The sequence below is a fragment of the Episyrphus balteatus genome, chromosome 3 (assembly GCF_945859705.1).
Source record: "Episyrphus balteatus chromosome 3, idEpiBalt1.1, whole genome shotgun sequence".
NCBI classification, from domain to species: Eukaryota; Metazoa; Arthropoda; class Insecta; order Diptera; family Syrphidae; genus Episyrphus; species Episyrphus balteatus.
In genome coordinates this window covers 10,214,876-10,238,742 of record NC_079136.1, presented here as the reverse complement: position 1 = coordinate 10,238,742, position 23,867 = coordinate 10,214,876, and the positions used below count along the sequence as shown (strand labels likewise).

Below are 23,867 nucleotides of genomic sequence, written 5' to 3'. Positions count from 1 at the left end.
ATATCCCAAAACAACATGACATCATCCTTCTAGAACATAGGTTCTTCCTTTCATGCCACTAACTCTATGAGCTCGAGAGAGTTCTTTTATAAAACGTCAAGGCAATCGTAGAAAGTAATAAAACGAGTGGAACAATTCGATCGAAAAGGGCACTCTTGACTTTGCGCTTCAATGCTTCCAAAGCTTTGAATTGAGCTGAACGCCCGCCATCGTTCTACTATAACTAAACGACACGACGACGATGAGCCTTTTTTGATGGGATGGGATATCAACTCCAACCCAATCTTTTAGGCGCGCATTCAGTTAGCGTAATATTCTGGCATCCTGTTCGCCATATCCTGTCCAATTTAGTTGAAAGTCTGATAAATCTAATTTTGCTTTTTTTTTGTTATAGAAAAAAAAAAAGATTCCTTTTTATGTATGTAGGCATAGGGAAGCTTTTCGCGTTCAAGCACCACACCCCCATCTTTTTTCTATTCGAAAGGACATAGAATAGAACATTTTCACCCACTGCTAGCTATCGTCTAACTCCCATACCATTAAGGACAAGCGGAATGGGCGATTGGTGTGTTTCTCGCATCGATGGTAATTCACGAGGTCCTTTGGATTTTCGGCGTTTAATTTGCATCGTCACCCTTGTGTGACGCTATTTCATTCAAATCTCGCTTGATATCCTTGTTTATTTTTTTTTTTTTTTGGTTCAACATGAAGATGGAAAAAACCTATTATCCTGTGATTACGCTCGCTACAGCTAATGCAACCGCTGACAGTTCTGTTCGTTCGTCCTTTTTTTTTTGTTATTTTTCTTTTTAATCATTTAAAGTAGAGAGAGAGAGTGGATTTTTATTTAAAAAAAAAAAAATAAATAAAAGACTGTGCGTTGTCGTCGTCGTTTTGAATTATTATTGCAATATCCTTTGGAAAAAAAGGGCATTTACCAAAAAAACGAGCGTACAACAAATCATTTCCGAGACTGTTTCATATCCTTGAAACATGAAAAATGTTTCACATTAATTGAAATGAAATTGAAAACTGCGAGTTAAAGGAATAAAACCAAAAGGATTTAAAAAATAGTGCGGCAGAGTCCTTTTTTATTTTCTTTTTCTCTCTTTGGTTGGTCTCAAAATTACAATTTGAATGAGGAGTAACGATGAGGATTTAATCTTTTTTTTTTTTTCTGTTTTTAGTCAGATTATTTGTTTTTTGTTTTATGAGTTTGACTTCTATGAAAAATTTTCATCATTTATCCTTTCATAAGGATATTAAAACCCCTTTAATTGATATTTCAATTCTATTCAAACACAAAGTTTAAAAGCCTTCAAATCAATTTCAAAAAGCCTGGATATTGAATTTTATATTATTTTCAAGAGACAGTTTTTATTTTGTTAACTGAAAAAAAAAAAAATCCCAAAAAATATTATGAATCGATGATTTCAAGTTCTATAGAGATAAAACTGACAATTATTACTGCATGAAATTCAATCAACAATATATTCAATGGAACCAAATTTTTCTATACAAATTATTTTTCATTCATATTCACAAAAAATAAAATAAGGATATTCTAGTACAATTGGTGCTTGTTGAAATTTTGTTTTTTTACAAAATAAAAAAAAAGTTTATAATTCTCTTAAATTTTGTCATGTACTCTGTACACATTCAATAAATCTAGATACCATGTCAAAAAAATATTGAAAATTTAATAAAAACAAAAAAAAAAAAAGAAAGTTTACAGGGACCAATTTCAATTTGCACTAATTTGACTTTGAATACATAACAAAACAGAATTGAATTTATTGTGTTGGCTGTAGAAATGAATATGTATGTAACTACTACATGCAAAGCAATTAAAAACGAATTGTGTTGTCCTCAATAGTTACTCTGTTTTTCACCATTTTCCGACACATAAAAGTTATAAAATTATTTAATAAAAAAGGTGCAGAATACAGATGCAGAATGATACTTATAGTAGAATCTCAGGAGGGTAGATTACCATAAATGAGAAATCCAAATTTTAAAACAATATACACTACTGGAAAAAATTAAGGGATCAAAAAAAAATTCCAAATTTTTGGGCAAATTTCAACAGGCCGTAACTTCGAAAGAAATGGTCGTACAAGAAATCGATAAAGAAGGAAATAGTAGCTCCAAGTGTCTAGTTTTTGGATTAGAACTTTAAAAATTTTTAACCTCCGCGGTTTTTGAGTAATCGTAGAAAAACCAGCAACAAAAAAATTTTCAAAATTTTTTTAGTTTTTTTTTTGGTCTACGGGCGTGGAAAAAATTTTTTTAGCTTAACCACTATAAGGATCGGATACTTTGTTCATTTAGCTTTAATTTGTTTTTTTTGAACACCTCGATACGTCCACTTCTCGCCGAGATATCGGTCTTCAAATGGAAAAAAATCCTTTGTGTTTGATTATCGATATCTCAGCAACCAATGATCGCACAGAAAGTTAAAGGTGGGTTTCAAGAACTTGAATGAATTCTCCTTAACGGCTAGCCATTGCTTTTCCAAAAAAATTTTTTTTCTTATTTTCACATGAATTTGAAAATGCAACAATGGTGGTTTTTTGGAAAATCGAGCGCTAGATCGAAAATATTGAGGAAAATGCTAATGTTAAGTGTGCATTTTACAGTTCAATATGTCCACAAAAACCCTACAAAAAATCAAATTAATCCAGCCAGCCGTTTTTTTTGTTTCACTCGATCGAATTTTTGAAAAAATTAAAGGATCACGTTTTTTGCTCTGAAAAGCTCAATTTTCTTTTCTCATTTTGTAATGGGAAAAAAAATTGTTTTTCCTAGCTTTTTCCACATTTTTGCTCCAGAAAAAGCTTAAATTTAAAACAAAACAAAATTCCAAAAAAAAATTTAAAAAATAAAATTTTTTTGAATTTTTTTCTCTTGAAAAGTTTAAGAGAAAAAAAATTTTATTTTTTTAATTTTTTTTTTTTTTGAATTTAAAACTGCAATAAATTCTTGATTGGTTGCAAAAAAAATCTTTCAAATCAAACGTAGTTTGGCAAAGATAAGGCCAATTTAAGGACAAAAGAGAAAAAATCATAAAAACCGTGGTAACTCGAAAACGGGACGAAAACGAGAAAATTACCTCTTAAGTTTTTCGACTTAAAATGACCTCAGGAATCCATGGTTTTCATTTGGGGCGGTGACTGTGGGACACCCTGTATATAACTTTTAAACAGTAGAAACAATCAAAAAAATATATATGGATAACTTGTAGATTTTGTAATCCCTTAAAAAATATGTTACACTTTTTTGTCTAAGAGATATCTTTTAGAATATATCGTGATTTTAAAATGTGTCAATTTATTGTCGAAAGTATCGGTTTTTGGCCCATTACTCTTAAACGATGAGTCCCACCCAAAAGTTGTCTTTGAAAAACTCGAAAGTAATGTGCGCCTCCATATAACTAGGTTTTTGTTTTTTTTGTTGAAGTAGTCGTTCAATTTCAAAATTTTTTTAGGTGCCTACCTAAATAGCTTCTGATTTATGAGTTTAAATTACCGATTTTTAAAGCTATTTGAAAAATTGCCAAGTAAACAATCAACATTTTAGGTATACAAATTTAAAGCCAAGCTTTAGAATTTGGTACACTTTTACATTTCAGTACTTTTTGTGCTAGCATAACTTCAACATAGGAGAACTTGGCTCTTTTTTAACAGTAATGTTTTTGTTGTTATTTCACTACTTTTTGCAAGGTATTGCTCAGAGAAAATGGGCGGTTACCACGACCCTTGTCTAAAATTGTCAAATTTTAAATTTTTTCTTTTGTATAAACTACCAGGTCTACCATTCTACCAAATTTTAATGTTCTACGAAAGTTAGAAATGCTCTATAATATTTGATGAAAATTCACCGGAAATAGGCAGTTGCCACGCCCCCCGGCTAAAATTCTCAGATTAAAAATTTTTTCTTTGTATAAACTACCAGCTCTATCATTCTACCAAATTTCAAGATTCTACGATAATCAGAAGTGCTCTATAATATTTTATGAAAATTCAGCAGAAATGGGCGGTTGCCACGCCCCCTGGCTGAAATTCTCAAATTTAAAATTTTTTCCTTTGTAAAAACTACCAGCTCTACCATTCTACTAAATTTCAAGATTCTACGATAATCAGAAGTGCTTTATAATATTTGATGAAAAATTTAGCGGAAATGGGCGGATGCCACGCCCCCTGAATTAAAATCTCAAATTTTGGATTTTTTCCTTTGTATACACCACAAGTCCTATCACCGTGTAAAATTTCAAGTTTCTACGATATTGGGAAGTTCTCCATAATTTTGATGATCTGTCAGTGAGTCAGTTACGGTTTTTGCGATTTTTGAAGCCCTATATCTCAGAAACTACTCATCGTAGGAGGCTGAAATTTTGTGAGGTGTTTAGTTTTGACGAGCTCAACAAATGTAGTGAGTTTGAAAATTCTAGCATTTTTGGTGTGGAAGTTAGAGGGGGGTCGAAAATGGCCTGAGTTGTTTCCTGTAAATAAGGGTGTAGTGCCAAAGTTGCTAGAGAACTTGGCTGGGCACTACCGTGCCCCTTGATATAGAAATTTCGAAGGAATTATATTGGGAGGTATTTTCTCCTTCACTAAAAAAAGCACCCTTTAATCCAAAATTTTTTTTTAATAAATCTTTGGTACCTTCATCTTCATTGCAAAAGAACACTTTTTGTCATATTCTTTGAGAGTATAAATTTTTTTTAATGCCTATTCTACCTTACAAATATGGAAGAAGCACTTTAACTCGAAAAAGAGCATTTACTTTTATTTACTCTGGTCGTAGGATTTTGTTCAAATTGTTGAAATTTAATAAGAAATTACCATTAATCATCTTATGGGAATTTTTTAATGCGAATAAAATTTTATTTTAAAATATTTGATAAAATTAAAAAAAAAAAAATTGTAAATATTATAGTAAGAAGTAAAAGTTGCTTAGAATAAAAAAATCCTTATTAGAATAATCTCGTTAAAAAAATAAAATTAAGTCTTATTATAAGAAATATATTAATTAAAGACTAATATGAAATTTATTTTTAAAACCTTAAATCTAGTTAGCAAAGCAAATACCAGAAAATGCCTAAGAGTACTGGTTTTTAAAATTTGTTTAAGTATAATATTTCAGAGCCTATTAAAAAAAAAGAGTGTGTGTACACATGTACACGCGACTGAAGTTATACTTCTCATTCAGTATATGTAAATGAATTTCATTTGATATTTTTAATTTCTATTATGAAGTAATTAATCCACACTTAGGTCCAATTTATTCACACTCCATTAAATTTGAAGTCGCCATTAAAAAAGGGAAATTTTAAAATTTGTATGAAGTAATTAATCCACACTTAGGTCCAATTTATTCACACTCCATTAAATTTGAAGTCGCCATTAAAAAAGGGAAATTTTAAAATTTGTATGCGATTTGACAGTTTTATAATTTTTAATGGAGCCTTTAAAAATAATGGAGAGTGAATAAATTGGGCCTTAGTTTTTTTACATTTTTATCAATTAATCAATTAATTCTTTCATCCTCCTTGAGTCCATGTAGTTTTCAATTTATTCTGTGAAATTTACTCATGTTGTGCGGTTCAGAACGTACGGTATATGGTTAACGAAAGTAAATGAATTGATCATAAAATGTGCGATATGGTAATTTTATGAGAATTGTGTGTGCTTCAGCACTAGTAGTAGCAATATGGAACTTGCAGGGTTGCTACAAAGCTCAAAAGTTAGCTGAGCTCAGCTCACAGCTCAGCTCAAATTTTGAGCTAGCTCACTTTTGAGCTATGTACCATAGCTCAGCTCATTTGAGCTGAGCTGATGGTTGAGCTGAGCTGTTGGGTGAGCTGAGCTGTCGGTGAGCTGAGCTGAGCTGTTGGGTGAGCTAAGGTAAAGAGAGCTGAGCTGAGCTGTGATGGGCGAGAGGATACATTGATTTTTATTTGGAAAGTATAATGAAATATGAAGATATTTTATACTTTTATAAAACACTATAGCTTAAGATGTTTGGTTCTAGTTATTAATCTAATTATTTTAACACATGGATATTTTTATAAATAAAACAGATAATTTTTCGTGATCTTTTCTCTTGGTTTTTTTAATAGTAAATATATTTCTATTTTTTTTAGTAAATTTTTCCTTTTTTTATCATAAAAAAAATTCCGGTACAATCCGGTTTTTCGACTTTTTTCAAAATTCCGAGAAAATCGCCTTTGAAAGTTGGGGTAAAATTTTTTTTCGAAAAATCCCCGAATCTTTGAACGCTCCTAGAAGCTAAACCGCTTGAGAGCAATTTTTGGGAATGATGCCAAATGATAGCTTGTGCCATGGGCCTACGCTTTGCACATTATCAGATTTTTAAAAAATCGCCTTCCATGTTAAACCACCTCATCATGCCTATTTTATCAGAATCGTGCCTATTTTTTTTTACTTTTAAGTTCTCCCGGTTTGAGAACGCGTGGACCTACAGGGATGGGAGTTGTACCCAAATGTAGGTTAGAGTCCCCGCTACCTTTTAGCATCAAAACATTTTTTTCATTTTCTTCAAAATTCCGCGATATAGGTGTTCGAACGCTTTGATCTAGAGACAGGCGAGTGGTGCCATATGAAAGCTTATATTCTCAGCTACCCGATAGTGGTATAATCCGGTTTTTCGATTTTTTTAAAAAATCCGAGAAAATCGCCTTTGAAAGTTGGGGTAAAATTTTTTTTCGAAAAATCCCCGAATCTTTGAACGCTCCTAGAAGCTAAACCGCTTGAGAGCAATTTTTGGGAATGATGCCAAATGATAGCTTGTGCCATGGGCCTACGCTTTGCACATTATCAGATTTTTAAAAAATCGCCTTCCATGTTAAACCACCTCATCATGCCTATTTTATCAGAATCGTGCCTATTTTTTTTTTACTTTTAAGTTCTCCCGGTTTGAGAACGCGTGGACCTACAGGGATGGGAGTTGTACCCAAATGTAGGTTAGAGTCCCCGCTACCTTTTAGCATCAAAACATTTTTTCATTTTCTTCAAAATTCCGCGATATAGGTGTTCGAACGCTTTGATCTAGAGACAGGCGAGTGGTGCCATATGAAAGCTTATATTCTCAGCTACCCGATAGTGGTATAATCCGGTTTTTCGATTTTTTTAAAAAATCCGAGAAAATCGCCTTTGAAAGTTGGGGTAAAATTTTTTTTCGAAAAATCCCCGAATCTTTGAACGCTCCTAGAAGCTAAACCGCTTGAGAGCAATTTTTGGGAATGATGCCAAATGATAGCTTGTGCCATGGGCCTACGCTTTGCACATTATCAGATTTTTAAAAAATCGCCTTCCATGTTAAACCGCCACATCATGCCTATTTTTTCAGAATCGTGCCTATTTTTTTTTTACTTTTAAGTTCTCCCGGTTTGAGAACGCGTGGACCTACAGGGATGAGAGTTGTACACAAATGTAGGTTAGAGTCCCCGCTACCTTTTGGCATCAAAAATTTTTTTTTCATTTTCTTAAAAATTCCGAGATATAGGCGTTGGAAGTTGGGGGCGCTCACTTTCAGCTCAGCTCAAATGAGCTGAGCTATGGTACCTAGCTCAAAAGTGAGCTAGCTCAAATTTGAGCTGAGCTGTGAGCTGAGCTGAAATGTGAGCTTTTTGCAACCCTGGCAACTTGCCACATGGAAATTACCACGTGCAACTTGTCACATGCAACTTCCCACATGCAACTTGCCACACGCAACTTGCCACATGCAACTTACCACACGCAACTTGCCACATGCAGCTTGCCACATACAACTTGCCACATGCAACTTGCCACATGCAACTTGCCACATACAACTTGCTACATGCAACTTGCCACATGAAACATGTAACTTGCAACGTGTTGTGTGTTTTATGTTTGCCGTACTGCGGCGTACTGCATTTTTAAATACTAAAGTACTGCCTACTCTAAAGGTGAAACGACAGCCCTGCTACCCAGGGTGATCGCGTCATAATCCCTTTGACATTCTTGTCAAAAAGTAAATTTTCATACTCACCCTCCCATAAGAAGTATAACTTCAAAAAAAGACTCAACTTTACTTGCTTTCGATTATGAAGCCTGTTAATTTTAGCTCCTCAAAGCCAAAATTGCAACTTCCAAAATTTATGATTAAACTATTTTCTTTTGTCCACCTTCAAAAAAATTTTGAATTTTTGTCAAATTCTAGAAAATCTGAAAAATGAAAAATCGTCTTAAACGTTTTAGCAAAGAGGGAGACCTATGAAAGCATCTGCAATCGTTTGTCCTCCTCGAGATACGGATAAAAACTAAAAATCATCCAATTTTTGAAAAACTAAAATAGTTCTGGGGGATTTTGAAAACTAGCTAGTTTCGTTTTTTTTTTTTGGAATATTTCCTTAACATCATGATTTTTTATTGGCATCCATATCGTGAATTGGACAAACGATTGGAATTGGTTTAATAGGTCTAAATCTTAGCTTGAGCGTTTCACAAGTTTTTTTTTTTAGATTTCCTAGCATTTTCTCCAAAATTTTTTGAAAATTGAACAAGCGAAAATTTCGCGTGAAAAAAGAAGAACAATAGGTCGCAGTTCTTGCCTCATGGAGTTGTTAATTTTTAAATTAACAAAATTTTTATCTTAACAAAAAAAAAAAACACAAAAAGTCGTTGTTAACTTTCTTGTGAAACAAAATTTTCTAGGTAGGTAGGTATACTTTTAAATTCCATATACTTTATCTCTTCTAATACTAACCCATTTTAAACTTTAATTCCAAAAAACACACCTTTTGTGAAACACCTTGAGATATAATAATTCTAAAATTTGTAACAGGAACCTATTTTCAAAATATCAAAACTTTTCATTTAATTTTTGTTGTATTATAATTTTCTGTCTTTAATAATTTTCTCATTTATTTCAAAAATTGATATACATAAATTCTAATAAAATCCTTTAATATTCGTTGACATCTAACCTTTCAAAATTTGTGGTAATATGGATTTGTTAAACTTTTTTCTTTTGCCTTGATATATTCATTCTATTTATATGAAAAAAACATGAATCTAACCATTTTATGTATATTTTTTTTTCTTCTTCTATTTTTATGCTACTTCAGACGTGACAAATATCCCAACGGAGAAGGTAATAGCCGAAGCTGGTAAGAATGTCACCATAACATGTCCCGGTGTAACGGAGCACTCCTTGGTGGATACGTTAACGTGGAAAACAGCAACAACAACTATCGCCCAATTTGCCAATCGGATACCGCTGTTACACAGCCCAAGGGTAAGTTTTAAAAAAAAACCATTTCACCTTATACACAACTATTTGATATTACTAGCTGCTGCTACATCAACAGCATTATCTCTTCAACCTCTCTTACTCACTCTATTTCGCTCTATCTCGCTCTCATCCTGTCTGTTTTCTAAACATGGATGACAGAGGAACTGTGAAGTTGAAATTTTTATTTAAAGACCCATGATCCGAATCCTTGCCACATCCAACCCTTTCCCCCAACTTTCAAACACACACATTTTTGGAATATCTTTTTACAGGAGTGTCGTCAGAGCAACCGAAAAATAGTCGACTTTACTTTCTACTCTTCTTTTACTCTCTGGCACCTCTTTTCACAGTTCTGTGGGCTCGTGCTCGTCCTACTCTGGTCTGATCCACACCTTTTGCCTTATTGTGAAAACGCCAACAATGTGAGATGAAACCAACTTGTTTCCGTTCGTTTCCAAAATATTTCTATAGAGCACCAAATGCAGGCAGGATCAGAACAGGATATTCACCATCCTCCTTTGGTACAGTAGGTACAGTATGCAGACTCAGACAGACATCAGCAGCAGTAAAAAAAAAAAAGTTGCCTTTGTTGGCAAATACACAACTTGTCCGATTGCATTTGCATATCAGGACATTGCATTCAATATTTTGCTCATTTTATAGTCAGCTCGATAAGCCAGCATAAGCAATACTTAGTTCTGCCAACACCAGTTACCAAAGCCATCCAGGCATTCAGCCAGCCAACCATCCAGCCAACGAGCCATCGCTAGCCACCAGAACGTTCGAGAGAGATGTGAGCTGAACAAGAAACATAGAGATACCTCTATACAACATCACTCCGAACCCGTCGTCGTCGTACCTGGCAGAAGGATAAAGGTGTCACGTCAAACTTGAGTGAATTTTTTGGGGGGGGAAATGCCTGAAAAGTTCATTGCATTTGTGGAAAGAATGACAGAATTCGGTTAGGTGCCATGAAATTAGGTTTCCATTTCCGGAACTTTTGCTGAAGTTTTGAAAGACCTGAAAATGCTGGAATTACAGGTACCAGAGGTTGTCATTGAGGTTGTTCGAGATTGGTCTAGCGCCTAGTCTAAAAAGGGGTGTGTATAAGAAGTGAAGGAGAGAAGTCATCGTTATTGTTTAATTTAAAGTGATGAAGATTTGATATTATTGAGGTCGAGTTATTGTCTCTAATTTGATGGGCTTTAAGAATTTTCATTAAATTAGTTCAGGAAGCTATTAAATAAACAATTTTGTTAAGGAAGAAATGTTTTTGAGAGATAATCTTAATTAAAACGTTTCAATGGAAGGTGACAATTTTTGAATTGCAGGGAAGTGTTTAGTTTTTGAGTGAGAGGGTTTTGGTTGTAGCTTGAAAACTATATCTTTTGGGGAATATGAAAGGTTTTGTTTTAAGAAAACCAATTTTCAGAAAATTTAACCCATTAAACTATTGCTTTTAACTCCCTTTGGTCAAATTTTACTTTAAAAATATGCATTTCTTAAAAAATTTATTCTAATTGACAGCTATACTACTTATTTTGGGGAGAACTTTTCGAACGAAGTTAAGGCGATAAACTTCAACAAAAAAGAATACAATTTTATTTCTTGTATAACAAAGCATTGGATTTCTTTTTTTTTTAATTTTTGGAGTCGTTTAAACACGTGGTAGAAGTGAAAAATTAAAAAATAATTTTTCTTAAAAAAAATAAAAAATCGAAAAAATCTACTTTTTTTTAATTCATCACCTTTAAATCCATATGTTTTATATGACAACCTATAATAAATTTTACATCATCTGAAAGCTTATTATTTCACCTTGTATATGTCACTTCAATCATATTTCTACCATGCCTACAAAAAAGTAAGAATTTTTGAAAGCTAAAACTGAGATTACGGTACTTAATACACTGGTGGCTGGTATTTTTCAAGTTTTTCAATTTAAGATTGTGTAACTTGTAGAGCATGTACCATTATGTGTGATATATCAAATGAAAGGTAATATTATCAGCGTGCATATTAAAGTTTAATAAAATGTATATGTGCTCTAGACCAAAAGATATAAAGAGTTTAAGCTTTTTTCATTTTTTGCATTTTCCGAGAATATGTACTATGGTATACTAATGTAAATTTATGTTTACACCATCAGAAAGAAGAGATTTTAACGAACAAATTACCCACCGATTTTTTTAAAAAAACTGATATTTTGACACGTGAATTTTCGATTGAAAACTAGGGTGTTTTTTTGATATTAAGTCAAAATAAGGTTAAAAAATTAATATTTTAAATCAAATAAATTACTGTGTATTTGAGACATAATAAGGTAGGTTTTCACCAAATTTTGTAGAAAAAAACATCTTTTTGAAAAAAGATAAAAATAAAAAACCAAAAACTCGGTTTTTTTAATTTTTCATATAAATTTTGAGGTTATGTGAAAAAATTGTTAATGCATAAGTTGTAGATCTTTTTATTACCTACAACTTTGTCATACAACTTTTTTCCATAGAACTTGTAGTTTTGCCGGAAATCGAGATATACCATTTGTGGTAACCGAAAACGAAAGATGATTAAATTTAAAATACACTGAACGAAAAAAAGGTAATATTTTCTAAACTGGTTGCGACGGAGATTTTTTTTATTTGGTTTTAGTACAGTCATAAGTTTAGCTATCAGCCATGTCAGGCTTATCCATTTTTTACCGGACACCCTGTATATATGTACACTGAGGAAAAAAATAAATTGAAGTTGAAACGTCTTTGTTTCAAAGATGAACTTATGTGACTTTAAGAAACGAAACCATAAAAAATTAACCTTTTTTTCACATTGATTTTAAAATGTTCATCTTCAACGCAAAATCATTCCGAATAATAGTTAAATCAATGTGGTTTTCATTGATTTTAGGTACGTTGTTTTATGGTGGCTTTTCCCTCAGTGTAAAGTTTATTTAAAAACAATAGCTCTGATGACAATTTCAAATATCTTTTTCTGAAAACCAAAATTTATATTTATTAATAATTCTTGTGAATATTTACAAATTTAGAAATAAATTTTTTTTTATAAAAATTTTAAAGACCCTTTGCAGTTTATTTCATAACAGATAGTCTATAATATGCTCAATATCCTTAAGGACATAACAGGCTCCAGTTCTGTGGTGAGCTTTGACATTTCAATCTCATTTCTTTTTTAGTAGGTATAAGCTTAGAAATCGATCTTAGTGTAAATAATTCGATAATGCATTTAACTCTTAGTTTCGTACTTTAAAGGTTCATCACCTTATAGTGAAAAAAAAAAAAAAATACACATTGTCATTTGCCAATTCCCAGGATACCCAATATGAATAGAAAAACTTGCACAAAGAATATACTGTAGCGCATTAGAAAAATATATAAATTTACCTTTTATTTTCTTATTTTACTTTTTTTTTTATAAAAAATAAGAAGAAAAACATTTCCATTTGAGGGAATTTCCTCACAAGGAAAGCAGCTTCAGGCTAAAACCAATCTTTTGCTTCCCAACACGATACGACAACGAACCATGAGAGAAATTTTCTTTATTCGCTTGAATGATCATTTTAAATGAGTGACACTCTGAAGAGAGACGAAGAAGAAGAAGAAGAGAAAAAAAAAACAAACAATATCTCTCCAATTTCTTCATCATCGTGCGTGTTGTTGAGACCGCCATACTATGCTTTTGTCATTCTCATCCTTGTCACCCAAACCGACCCCCAAATCCGTATCACAACGAAAATACATTCACCATGAATCTTCTGAAAACCAATTCTTAGCCCCCCTCTCACTCTCTCCAAAAGAGACTTTGAAGTACAGTCACGTGTTAAATCAATTAATTTATTTATTGCGACAATTTGGAATTTTTCTAGGATTTTTTTTTTTTTTTTCATTCTTCTTCTTGAAGTCCTCTTCGTCCTGTTTTTTTTTTTTCGTCTTCATTTTTTATAGTTATTGTTGCTATTGGCTATTTTGTAGATAAATTGAAAAAGAAAATGAGAAGCGGATGGTGGTCTAAATAGAAGAGGGGTGAGAGAGGGCAGAGGGGGGGGCGGGACTTTAAGAGCTTCCTATAGTTATTTTCTGACAAAGGAATCGTTTTATGTTGAAATTGCTTGCTGATAGATATCTGGAGGAAGAAAAATATATAATTTGTATTGATGCTCCATTCCTCTCTCCGTTAGACCTCCTCGGGACTAAAGATAGTAAAATAAGGACGACTGAAAAATTGTTATACGCTATCAAATAAATTGTATTTTTGATAATATTTTTGTATAGATTTTTCATAAGAAAACCGATCGGGAATGGGGCAATAATAAAATAGATAAGCGAAAAAGAAAAAAAATGATAACATTGGTTCAGAAGTTGGATGTACTTTAAAGAAAAAATTATCTACCAGTTCTGCTTCCAAGGTTTATGATATTATATTCATACAAAAGGTCTTATTTCTCTCTTAATCCTCCCAAAACTTATTTTGCTCCTCTTATTAATCCATTGTTGTTACTTGTGACCAAAGTTAGTTAAAAAGTTGAAAAGTTCATTTTATTTAAAAAAAAAAAAACTTACTTTTCTAAAAAGTTTTTAATGACCAATCAAAGTTGCTTGTAAATTATACAAAGTGTCATTACATGGAGTTTATTTAACTTCTTCTTCTGCTTGCTCCTACACCTACATAAGAGAGGTACACATAATTATTTTTATCTTTCTATTTGCTTAGAAGGAGTAAAAAAGTTTCGTTATGCTTTTTTTTTGCTCTTCTTTCTGATGATGTCCTGTATCCCATCATTATCTATCTAGTTCTATTTTTTGCTAAGCTTGCATAACTACAATTATTAAACTTTAATCCATGGCAGAGTTTATATGTAGTATATATGAAAAGTAACATGGGGAAAAATTGCATTTAATAAAATGCAAATTTACACTTTCTAACATTAAACTACTTTAATGGGTGGTGGTGGTGCCATCACCCTGTATTGTAATACATTTTGTCCCAACAAAAAAGGGTACCTCTATACCTACTCTTCTACTACAACAACAATATCTACTGAGATGGTTTGTTTGAGTTTGATATAGCGCAAAACTAGAGCATGTCATCAGTTCAAGTTTAAATTTACTCTTATACTTATTATGCATGTACATACACTCGTTCGTTTCGTTTAATGCATGAGTCCTTTTCGTTCGGTTGTGGAACTTCATTAACACATGCTTTCAGTGAACTCATTAAAAGTTACCCTTTTGCCATATCACACAGAGAGAAAGTAAATGTACATACATTTTGCTATGCATTAAAAATGTTACAGGGTGATTACAGTTTAAACTTTGTAGCTCAAATTAAAATAAAAAAATTTGGAGCAGAATTGACTGTAATCCAGCCTTTTCAATTTCGGTGTCAACTGCAGCTTCTTTAGAAAGGTTTCACAAGAAATACGATTTGAGCTTGGAGAGATTTTGTATCTGAAAAAAAAAAGATACTGTGGCTAGCCTTTTTAGTTAAAAAAAACCACCGTTCCAACTAAAACTACTCGTATTTAAGAAATCTCCTTATTCTTGGTTTCTATCATAATAAATTACAAAGTATCATATGTGTAAATATTGTTTTCCAAAGGAAAAAAAAACACCCTTTTAACCGTGATATTATTGAAGACACTTCACATTCTTAGATATTATCTTAAATCTAACATTATTGCTTTTTATTTTTATGATAATAAGAAAATTTTCATCTTAAATTTAGTGGATTTCCGCTTAATTTAAGACTGAAGTCTTTTTAGCAAAAAAAAAAAAACTATTCAGAAATCCGCTTAATTTTAGGTAGTGTTTTTCTCCGTGTACACTGAGGGAAAAGCCACCATAAAACAACATAAAATTAATAAAAACCACATTGGTTTAACTATTATTCGGAATGATTTTGCGTTAAAGATGAACATTTTAAAATCAACGTGGAAAAAGGTTAATTTTTGATGGTTTCATAAATCAAAGACGTTGCAACTTCAATTTATTTTTTCTCTCAGTGTAGTTGTTACTTCATGTAAATAGACTTTTGAAAGTGCTCTAACAATGCAGTTTTTTTTCTCAAACGACAAAAATAAAATGTACAGATCTTGGAATTCAAAGTTCTAAAATTTTTAAGACCGTTTATACAAAATTTGGTAAATGTATTAATTTGGTAAAAATTAAATTTTAAAAATTAAAAATAAAAAAAACATATAAAATCCGTTTTTCAAATTAAAAAAAGACTCTTTAAACCTAAACGCTTGAGCTCCAAAAAAAAGTACGTAGTTTAATTTTTTTTTATAAAGATGCTTTTTTAGAAAAAAATTCATAATTAATTCATAATTTTTTGAATTTTTGAAAAAAAAAAGTTTTAAAATAATGTTAGTATGCCACTTCTTTCTAAAATTAACTAATCAACACCAAAACCAAAATTTAAAAAAAATTCAATATCCCGTTTTCGAAAAATTAGTTTTTCAGAAAAAAAAGTTTCAAATTTATGTTTTTAATCCAAAAAATTTTTTTTATTCTTATTTTGACTTACCTTAAAATTATATAAGGGTCAAAATAATGGAGGTGGAAAATTTGATGTCCAGGCATTTTGTTTAATCAAAATAACATTTATTTAAAGTTTTTTTCTCATTTACCAATTAAAATAGTAGGCCGGCACATACGAATAGCTATATTTGCTTCGGTTAGAAAAGTTTCCATTTCTTTTTTTATTGCCTCTATCTAATATACCCAAAAACAGCGTTGCCGGACATGTCCATAACTCAAAAACTGATATTCAAATGATTTAAAAACACATTAAAGTCAATTATTTTTATTTATTTCTTTTCTAAATACTACATATACACAATACTTTTTATAAATTGGTACATCTCTTACAAAAAAATTAAGTTTTGTTGTATTTCATACATTAATGAAAGTTGGCCCAAGAAAAATGACGCATAAAACCAACATTTCTTAAAGTAGGGGAAAGTGGCCTAAAATGGCACCCCAAGGTAAAATGGCCCCCTTGCTAGAAATCGTAGAATCGAAAATAATTAGAAAGTTTTATGAACGCGATTCTTTAGTTTATCTGGCAAAACCAACATATACGAAATTTCAGGAACTTCAAGCCATTATTTGAAATTTGACAGGTCAAACTGTCTCTATCCACATCAAAAAGTACACTCGTTAAAATTTTGTGAAATTTTTTTTGCAAAAAAGAAGTATAAAAAACATTGTATTTTGGAAAAAGAAGTTAATGTGTGTACGCATGAAGTATTTCTTATTAATTTACTGAAATAAGTTGGTTTAAAACGATTTTAAATTTTTTGGTGTAAAAATGGCCTACTTAGTGCTCGGGTAAAATGGCATACCTATTTCACATGTCATTATAAATTTTTTTTTCACATTTTCATTTTTTTAAGTGAAAATAGTTGCTATTTATGAACGATGTACTGAGAGGAAGTCCTGGACTGAGGAAAGCCCTTGATTCCGTCAAAAACCTGGAAAAAAGCATCCAAAACACTCAAAGTTGCAAAAACTACAAAAACGAGACGAGCAACCAACATGAACTGGGTTTTGAATGACTCGATGAAAGATCTGCTGGGATTAAGCACCACTTGTTCCAAAAAAAAAATGGAAAAGAAGACCTTTGACTCAATTTTGCATTTAAAATCACGTATGTTTGGACAGTGTGCCATTTTACCCGGGTAAATTTGATCAGTGAAATTTGTAGACGTCTTGAAAATTAAAAAAATTAAATACTTTTTGGAACTTTTTCAACTCGCAAATGAAAAAAATGTGAGAGTAATATATTAAACTTTGAAAAGTATATAGCATTTAAGTTTGAATGCTACTGTTTTTCGAGATATAGGACATTTTCCTTAGGGGGGCCATTTTAGGCCACCTTCCCCTATCACTATTTTAATCATCTAACGTACAAATGGTGCTGCAAGCAGTTTTTGAAGTTGATTTTATATGATTTATTATTGCACACCTATTTTTATGGATAAATATATTAAATGTATATAAGAAGCTAGTTTTAGTTTCATTTTAAAGTAGCGTACATCAATTAACCGTCATTCCGGGAACGCTTGTTTTGATGTATAGTTAGATTGAAATTTTAATTTTTTTGTGATATTATGATCAAAAATCGAGGCCACTACAATATAATCTCAAAAATATTTCGTTTTACTGTGTGACATAAAAATTAAAAATAAATTATGGTCAAAACGTCATTTCCGGGAACGCTCTTAGAATCTGAAAAAATAATGTGGTCTTACACTCATAATTTTGCATTTTTTAGGCTTTTTTACTCAGTATCCTTTCTGAGTATGGCTGTAATATACAGTTTTATCAAAAAAGTTACAAAAAAATAAAAGAAAAAACTACTTATGGCCTAAGTGTTTCGGACGTGCATAAAAGCAATTTTTTGTAGAAATCGGTCTCTGCCCCAAGAGTTATATTTGATTTATTTAAGATCCACTATCTAAATATATTAAAATATCATTCACACTGATACTGTTTTTAAACCCCTAAAGTCGTTTTACAGAGATCACCACCATTTCGAGGAACGTTTTTCTAGTACTAATTTTTGGGGTTTTGCGGTAAAGTGAAAAGTATACATTTGTGTGCTCTGTCCTTTAATGTGCCGACAAATTATGGCTAAAGCGAACATTTGAGCATGAAATTTGTATCATAAAACAAAGCAGATTTTTTAAGAATTCGGTCATCGAAATTTCCCACCTCCATTATTTTGACCCATAAATGCTTTTTTATGAAAAAAAAAAATTTTTTTAAATCGAATTAACAGCTTGGGAGAAAATCTGATTTAAAAATAATACTGTTCTATGCAGGTTAGTACCTAATGATTTTCGAAAAATAAAAAATTCAAAAGATAGATCCTGTATTTTGAATTTGAATTTTTTTAACAAAATCGTTATACCTACACATTTTTGAGAAAATTAAACTTTTCTAAAATCGTTACCGTTTTTTTTTTTTTATTTTGTCTAAACAAATTAATTCCAAAAACACCTCTGGACTAGACCAACCGCTTCATACCAATTTTGGTGTTAATTCGTCCATCCGTTTAGGCTGTAGCTCCGCATACAAACAGACGGAATAAGTGTTGACTATAAACTGGCATAGAATATGGAAAAATGGCCCAATCTTCGATCCTTGGATATCTCCGTAATGAAGCTCCCAAATTTCAGCAAGTTGATTGTTTTGTTAACTGTTGAAAGTGTATGTCAGGGTTGATCTTACTTTTGTAATAGTTATTCTTAATCCTTCAGAGAATGAGTTTTTCTAGAACTTGACTGATATTGTGTGGGAAAAATTATGGCCCTCAATTCAAAAAGCAAGAAAGTACTTTTACTGATTTGTGTAAAGTATCGGCTGAATTTTCACCTATACAACTATCAATTTCCTTAAAGGCCTCAGGTCCTGGCTTTATGGTAAGATATTCGTTCGGCTTTATGAAAGGTTTAAGAGGTTGCCAGAAAAAAAAGGCCAACCAAAAATTCCTGTTCCTTTCGGGTTCACAGTTTTATCACATCAGACCTTTTTGACTTGCACCCATGTTAATGGTGTTGTTTTTTTTCTTCGTTATCATAATGTAGCGGCTGAGAAAGTGGAATATATTTCCACAAACATACTGATTTTCAGGATTTCTGGCGTATTAAAGCCCCCTTTTGATCAATATAGGTATATCATTGGCTGAATTGTTGATAGGGAAAAAACTAGCTTCAATAGGAATATGGCTAATTTAAGACCACTTCACATTGATAAGCTCCTTTTTGGATGAGATTCAGTTGATAATCTCCCCAAAAATTGTCAAAAACCCATAAAAAAATTCTTAAAATTACCTTATTTTTAATAATTTTCTAAAGTGTAATCCTTGCCTTAGAATTGTTTTGTTAGCTAAAGAGTCTAAAAAATATTGCTTCTTCATCTATAGTTGCTTAGAATCTTTATGTTTTCCGAATGTCGATGATTGTTCAAAATTCTAATAAAAATTTTAGTTGGCACTATATTTGGTTTCAAGATGCAACTATAAAATCTTTCACAAAAAGAGATATTGAATAATCTTATAAGCTTAGTTTTAAAGGAATTTTAGATTTCCTTGAATATATTTGAGTTTTAACACATTGTATCAAAATTCTCTGTAAGATCTTAAAAGAACCTTTTTTCCAAGTCCAAAATAACTCCTCTTTGTTGAAAGCTACTTATAAATCACCCTGTACAATAACATACCTATGAAAATAGGCAGGTATGCAATATGTCCTTAAAAGACAAAAAAACTTACAGAGCACAAGGTAAATGCACTTAGTATATATCTTCCAAATATAATTCAACAAAACTTTAAAGCCTTTCTTTACATCACTCTTATAGAAGTAAGGACAGAATAGGATATTTTATTTGAACTTCAAGTAGAATGTCATCACTATATAACGGATATTCCTTGAAACTATATATCCTTGGGTAAGTCTCTTACAAAATGAAAATAAGAGAATGAGAATGATGATGCAGGGATTTATTGATTCGATTATTTGATCCGACATCATTCTCGTACACACAACATTCACAATGGAATTTCAAGTAGATTCAATCAAAAGCTATGCGTTTCGTAGGAGAGAGAGAGTTACTCGCATTTCATATGGGATGATAATAATAATCTGAACGCATTCCCATCAGCATATTTGAGGAAAGGAAGCCAGGATATTAATATTAATAATTGAAATTCAAAGATATATAAACACAGAGAATTATGCACTCCACAAGCAAATTCACTGTAGGTTGGTATACCTTGAACTTAACATTTCAAGGACTATATAATTTAGGTATCTTTTTCATTTTGACACTCCATTAAGATGTTATGTGAGTGTGTGTTTGCAACATCATCTTCAATTCTTGTGGTTAGTTAAAATTTTGTGTTTTGTGTCTTGTCCAATTTAAAGCAAATAAATTTATTGTTTTAAATTTATATATCAGCTGACATAGAAAATATCACTTCTTCAATTCACAGTATAAACATCCTTCAGGACTTTCGAATTTTGACAATTTGATAAAATTATTGAAATTTAATACAAGAAAGCGATATCAGACATTGTAAATAATATTCAAAGTTATAGAAATTACCCATATACCTACATAAATAGTCTTGGAACTCAAAGAGATGTGGTTTTTGTTTGTCAAGAAACAAATAATATGTCAAACTGTCAAACTGTCAAACCTCAATTATTATGCTTGGCTTTTGAGGTGGATATTATTATAATAAATCAAAATAAGCCCCCAATGTCTAAAAGCAAGAAGATGCTTCCATGGCTAAAACAGGAAGGGATCGACACACAGTAATTAAATCAATCTTAAATTAACTTTTATTAACAAAAATTGGAAAAATATAGTGTTTTCTGTTGCATACAAGGTCGTAATTTTTAATTAAAAAAATCTTTTTTGAACCGTAAATAACGGTACTATGGCAGGTACCTACCAGGTAAATATATATTTTTTTTTTGTTGTTTTCTGACTTTTTCGTAGACCTATTTCAACGCAAATTTAAATTAAAAACTAATTTTTTTTAAATTTCTATTCTGGATTAAAAAACAGAAATAAATTAAAATTTTTTTTGAAAATAATAATTTTGCGAAAACGTTTAAATTATTTGTATTCATATTAAAAATTTCTTCAGAATTGCATGAGAAATTTTTTGGGAAGTTTTTGGAATATTTATTATACAAAAAAAACGGGTTCTAATTTAAATAATTTAATCTAATTTATTTAACAAAAAAAGTCAAAAAAACAAGGAAAAAAAACTTTTAATATTTTTTTTTGTATTCTTCCAACAAAAAACTTCAACATAGATTCTCAGGAACTTTTACCCTAAACAGTACTTTTTCAAAAGTTTTTGTTGTGCTGAAATCGAATCCAAAGTCAGACATATGTATTCTCCTGTTATTTTTTTAATATTACCTTTAGAAAAATGCAAACAAAACAGAATTTGAGATTAAGCTACAACGTGATGTAATTTCTTTCTACATAATTTTTAACGGTTTTTGTAAGAATTATTTTCCTTATTTCGAATCTATAAAATCTTTCCGATATGTCTTTGAATAACAATATATTTAAAGACGAAATTGGTAATATCGATAAACGTATGATACAATCAGCCAAAATACTCCAAAGATATCGGAAAACAAGTTTTTTTTATAAAAATTATAGCAAATCTTGTTTAAATAAGTTACTTGGGTTGGATTCGGTACCCCGATTTTTATAATCCTGTTTTTTAAATACCTGCCATTAAAATCGCGTTTTTTTAATACTATTTTTAAAAATCCGGCTTTTTTAAAATCCCATTTTTTACAATACCGTTAACTAAATTCCCATTTTTTAACCCCACTTTTGAAGTTAACACAACGTGTTTTATTTTAAAAACCACCGCGATTTTTAGATTTATGTCAGCTTCTCTGTTGTTTTAATAAAAAATAGTTACAAAAAACAAAACTATTAAATATTTTTTTCATTTTTTTTTACAATTTTGACCTTACATTAGCTTTATTATTATAGTTGAAATAGCTAATGTAAGGTCAAATTTTTCAAAATTGTAAAAAATGAAGGAGAATATTTACCTAACACATTTTCCATTGAATTTTTTTTTTATGCAATTTTTTTTATTTGCAATACAAATTTTATTTTACCTAAATGCATTTTTTTCACATTGAGGAACTGCTAGATAATTTAAGTGAACCATATTGAGTAGCAGTTATGAAAGTACGAAACGGGATTTGCGGTATAAACGGGGTTTTAAAAAGCGGTTTTTTTTTTGCTAAAACAGGATTACCTATTACAACCCGGATTAAAAAAAATAAAATTCACGATTGGGTCTCACGAACTTGCTCTTAGAGTTCAAGTTGCTTAAATTTTTAAGACTTTTTATATATAAATTTGGGAAATGTCAGGTACAAAAAAAAGTTTTAATTAAAAAATCACAGCATCGATAAAAGTTATTTGTACCTTCTACAAGACCTTAAGTGCACATTATTTATGAAAGGAACCTTACTGTTGTGTCTACATCTGTGCGGTATTGGTAAAATTAAATCTAGCCGGAATTCTTTGGTAGAGGGATGGTTCATGCCATAAACTACCAACGAATATTTTCATTCGCATACAATTTTCAACGGTAGCTTGTAGTTAGGAAAACGACATTTTCTTAACGATCTATTAAATACGAGTGAAGCAATTTCACTTTCCATTTTAAGAGCTTTGCAATCATCATGTCAGGCTTGATTCTAGCCATTTTTCCAAAAAAAAAAAAGGTATAGACGCAATGTCTGACAATTAGACGTTTTAGAAAAGTGTTTTAAAAACCATATTTGCAGCCAAAATGGATTTTCCAGCTTACTTAGTATTTGGGCTATATCTTGAGTAATAAACGACTAATCTAAACAGAAAAGCCGACGACTGAAAGCTGAGTAAATAAGCAACAAACACTTGAACAACTTTTCTGGGTCACTCCAGATTTGTAAGTGCAATGTATTAAAACATTTTTTAAAAAATCGAGTTTTTAAAGAAAATTTCTTCAAAAAAAAACTTTATTACTGAAAGAAAATATCCAAATCTTTCGAATCCTTAAAGTTTAAAATTTTTTGTGTATGGTACACTTTCTGTTCAGATTAGTCATTTATTACTCAAGATATAGCCCAAATACTAAGTAGGCTGGAAAAAACAACATCAAAAAACTTTGAAAAATCATATTTCGAAAACCTATCCATAAATATTTTTTTAGATAAGATTTTCGAGTTTTCTTTGCTCAAATCTATACGAAAAGTATAACGGCATTTGGTGTCCAAAAAATTTGTATTTTTTTGTTAACTAGTGTTATTAGAATAGACACCATTTTAATTAATGTCACAAAGCCTTCTTTTGATCAATATAAGAACTAAATACAGTTACTAAACAACATCCTGCAACATAGATTTCCAAAAATCAGCTTGCAAATGTTTCAATTTTGTTTTCTATGTACCTAGGTACCCATAAATCCCCAGATCAAATTAATAAAACTATACTATTCGCACAAAACTACCAATTTCTTACATCACTTTTCACTCAAACATCATCGTGTCATAAAAAATAAAAACGAACCTAAACGCAAATTCCTTCTTCCATTCCATCAAAAAAACTTCTCACTAATTTATTATTTAAACTTGATTAAATGATTGCGGGTTGTCGTTCTACACGTCTCTTGACGAATCTCTCTTTCCCCAAAAAAGCTTCTGTCAAAATTGTCACCTTAAAACTAGAAAACAAGTTGTAATAGTAAGAAGAAGAAGTAGTAGAAGATAGGGACTTGTCACGTGTCTTTCCTTCATTGCACACATACAATAAAAAAATAACCACAAAACTCTACTCCATCTGTCTGTCTGTGTGTGGGAGTGTAAAATTTTAAACATTCAAAGACAGTACTAGAGTCTCTTAAAAAGCGCTGTTTCCTGACAACTGAATAAATGAAAATAATTGTAATTAAAATAGTTTTCCAAAGTTTGAGAACAGTTTCCTTACACCCTCTTTTTTCCTTCATACCCTTTAGCTTGAAGCTGTGATGCACTC

General features: G+C 31.0%; 1 protein-coding gene across 4 annotated transcripts in view; it reads left to right on the top strand.

The window, feature by feature from the left end:
• The window catches only part of LOC129913305 (tyrosine-protein phosphatase 99A), a 504,456-nt gene that overhangs the window by 141,394 nt on the left and 339,195 nt on the right, over window positions 1-23,867 (top strand). For all 4 annotated transcript variants that reach the window (XM_055991910.1, XM_055991907.1, XM_055991909.1 and 1 more), the window contains exon 2: window positions 9,113-9,282. In XM_055991910.1, the coding sequence (XP_055847885.1) occupies window positions 9,113-9,282 (170 nt within the window). The remainder of the gene's footprint in view (window positions 1-9,112; window positions 9,283-23,867) is intronic.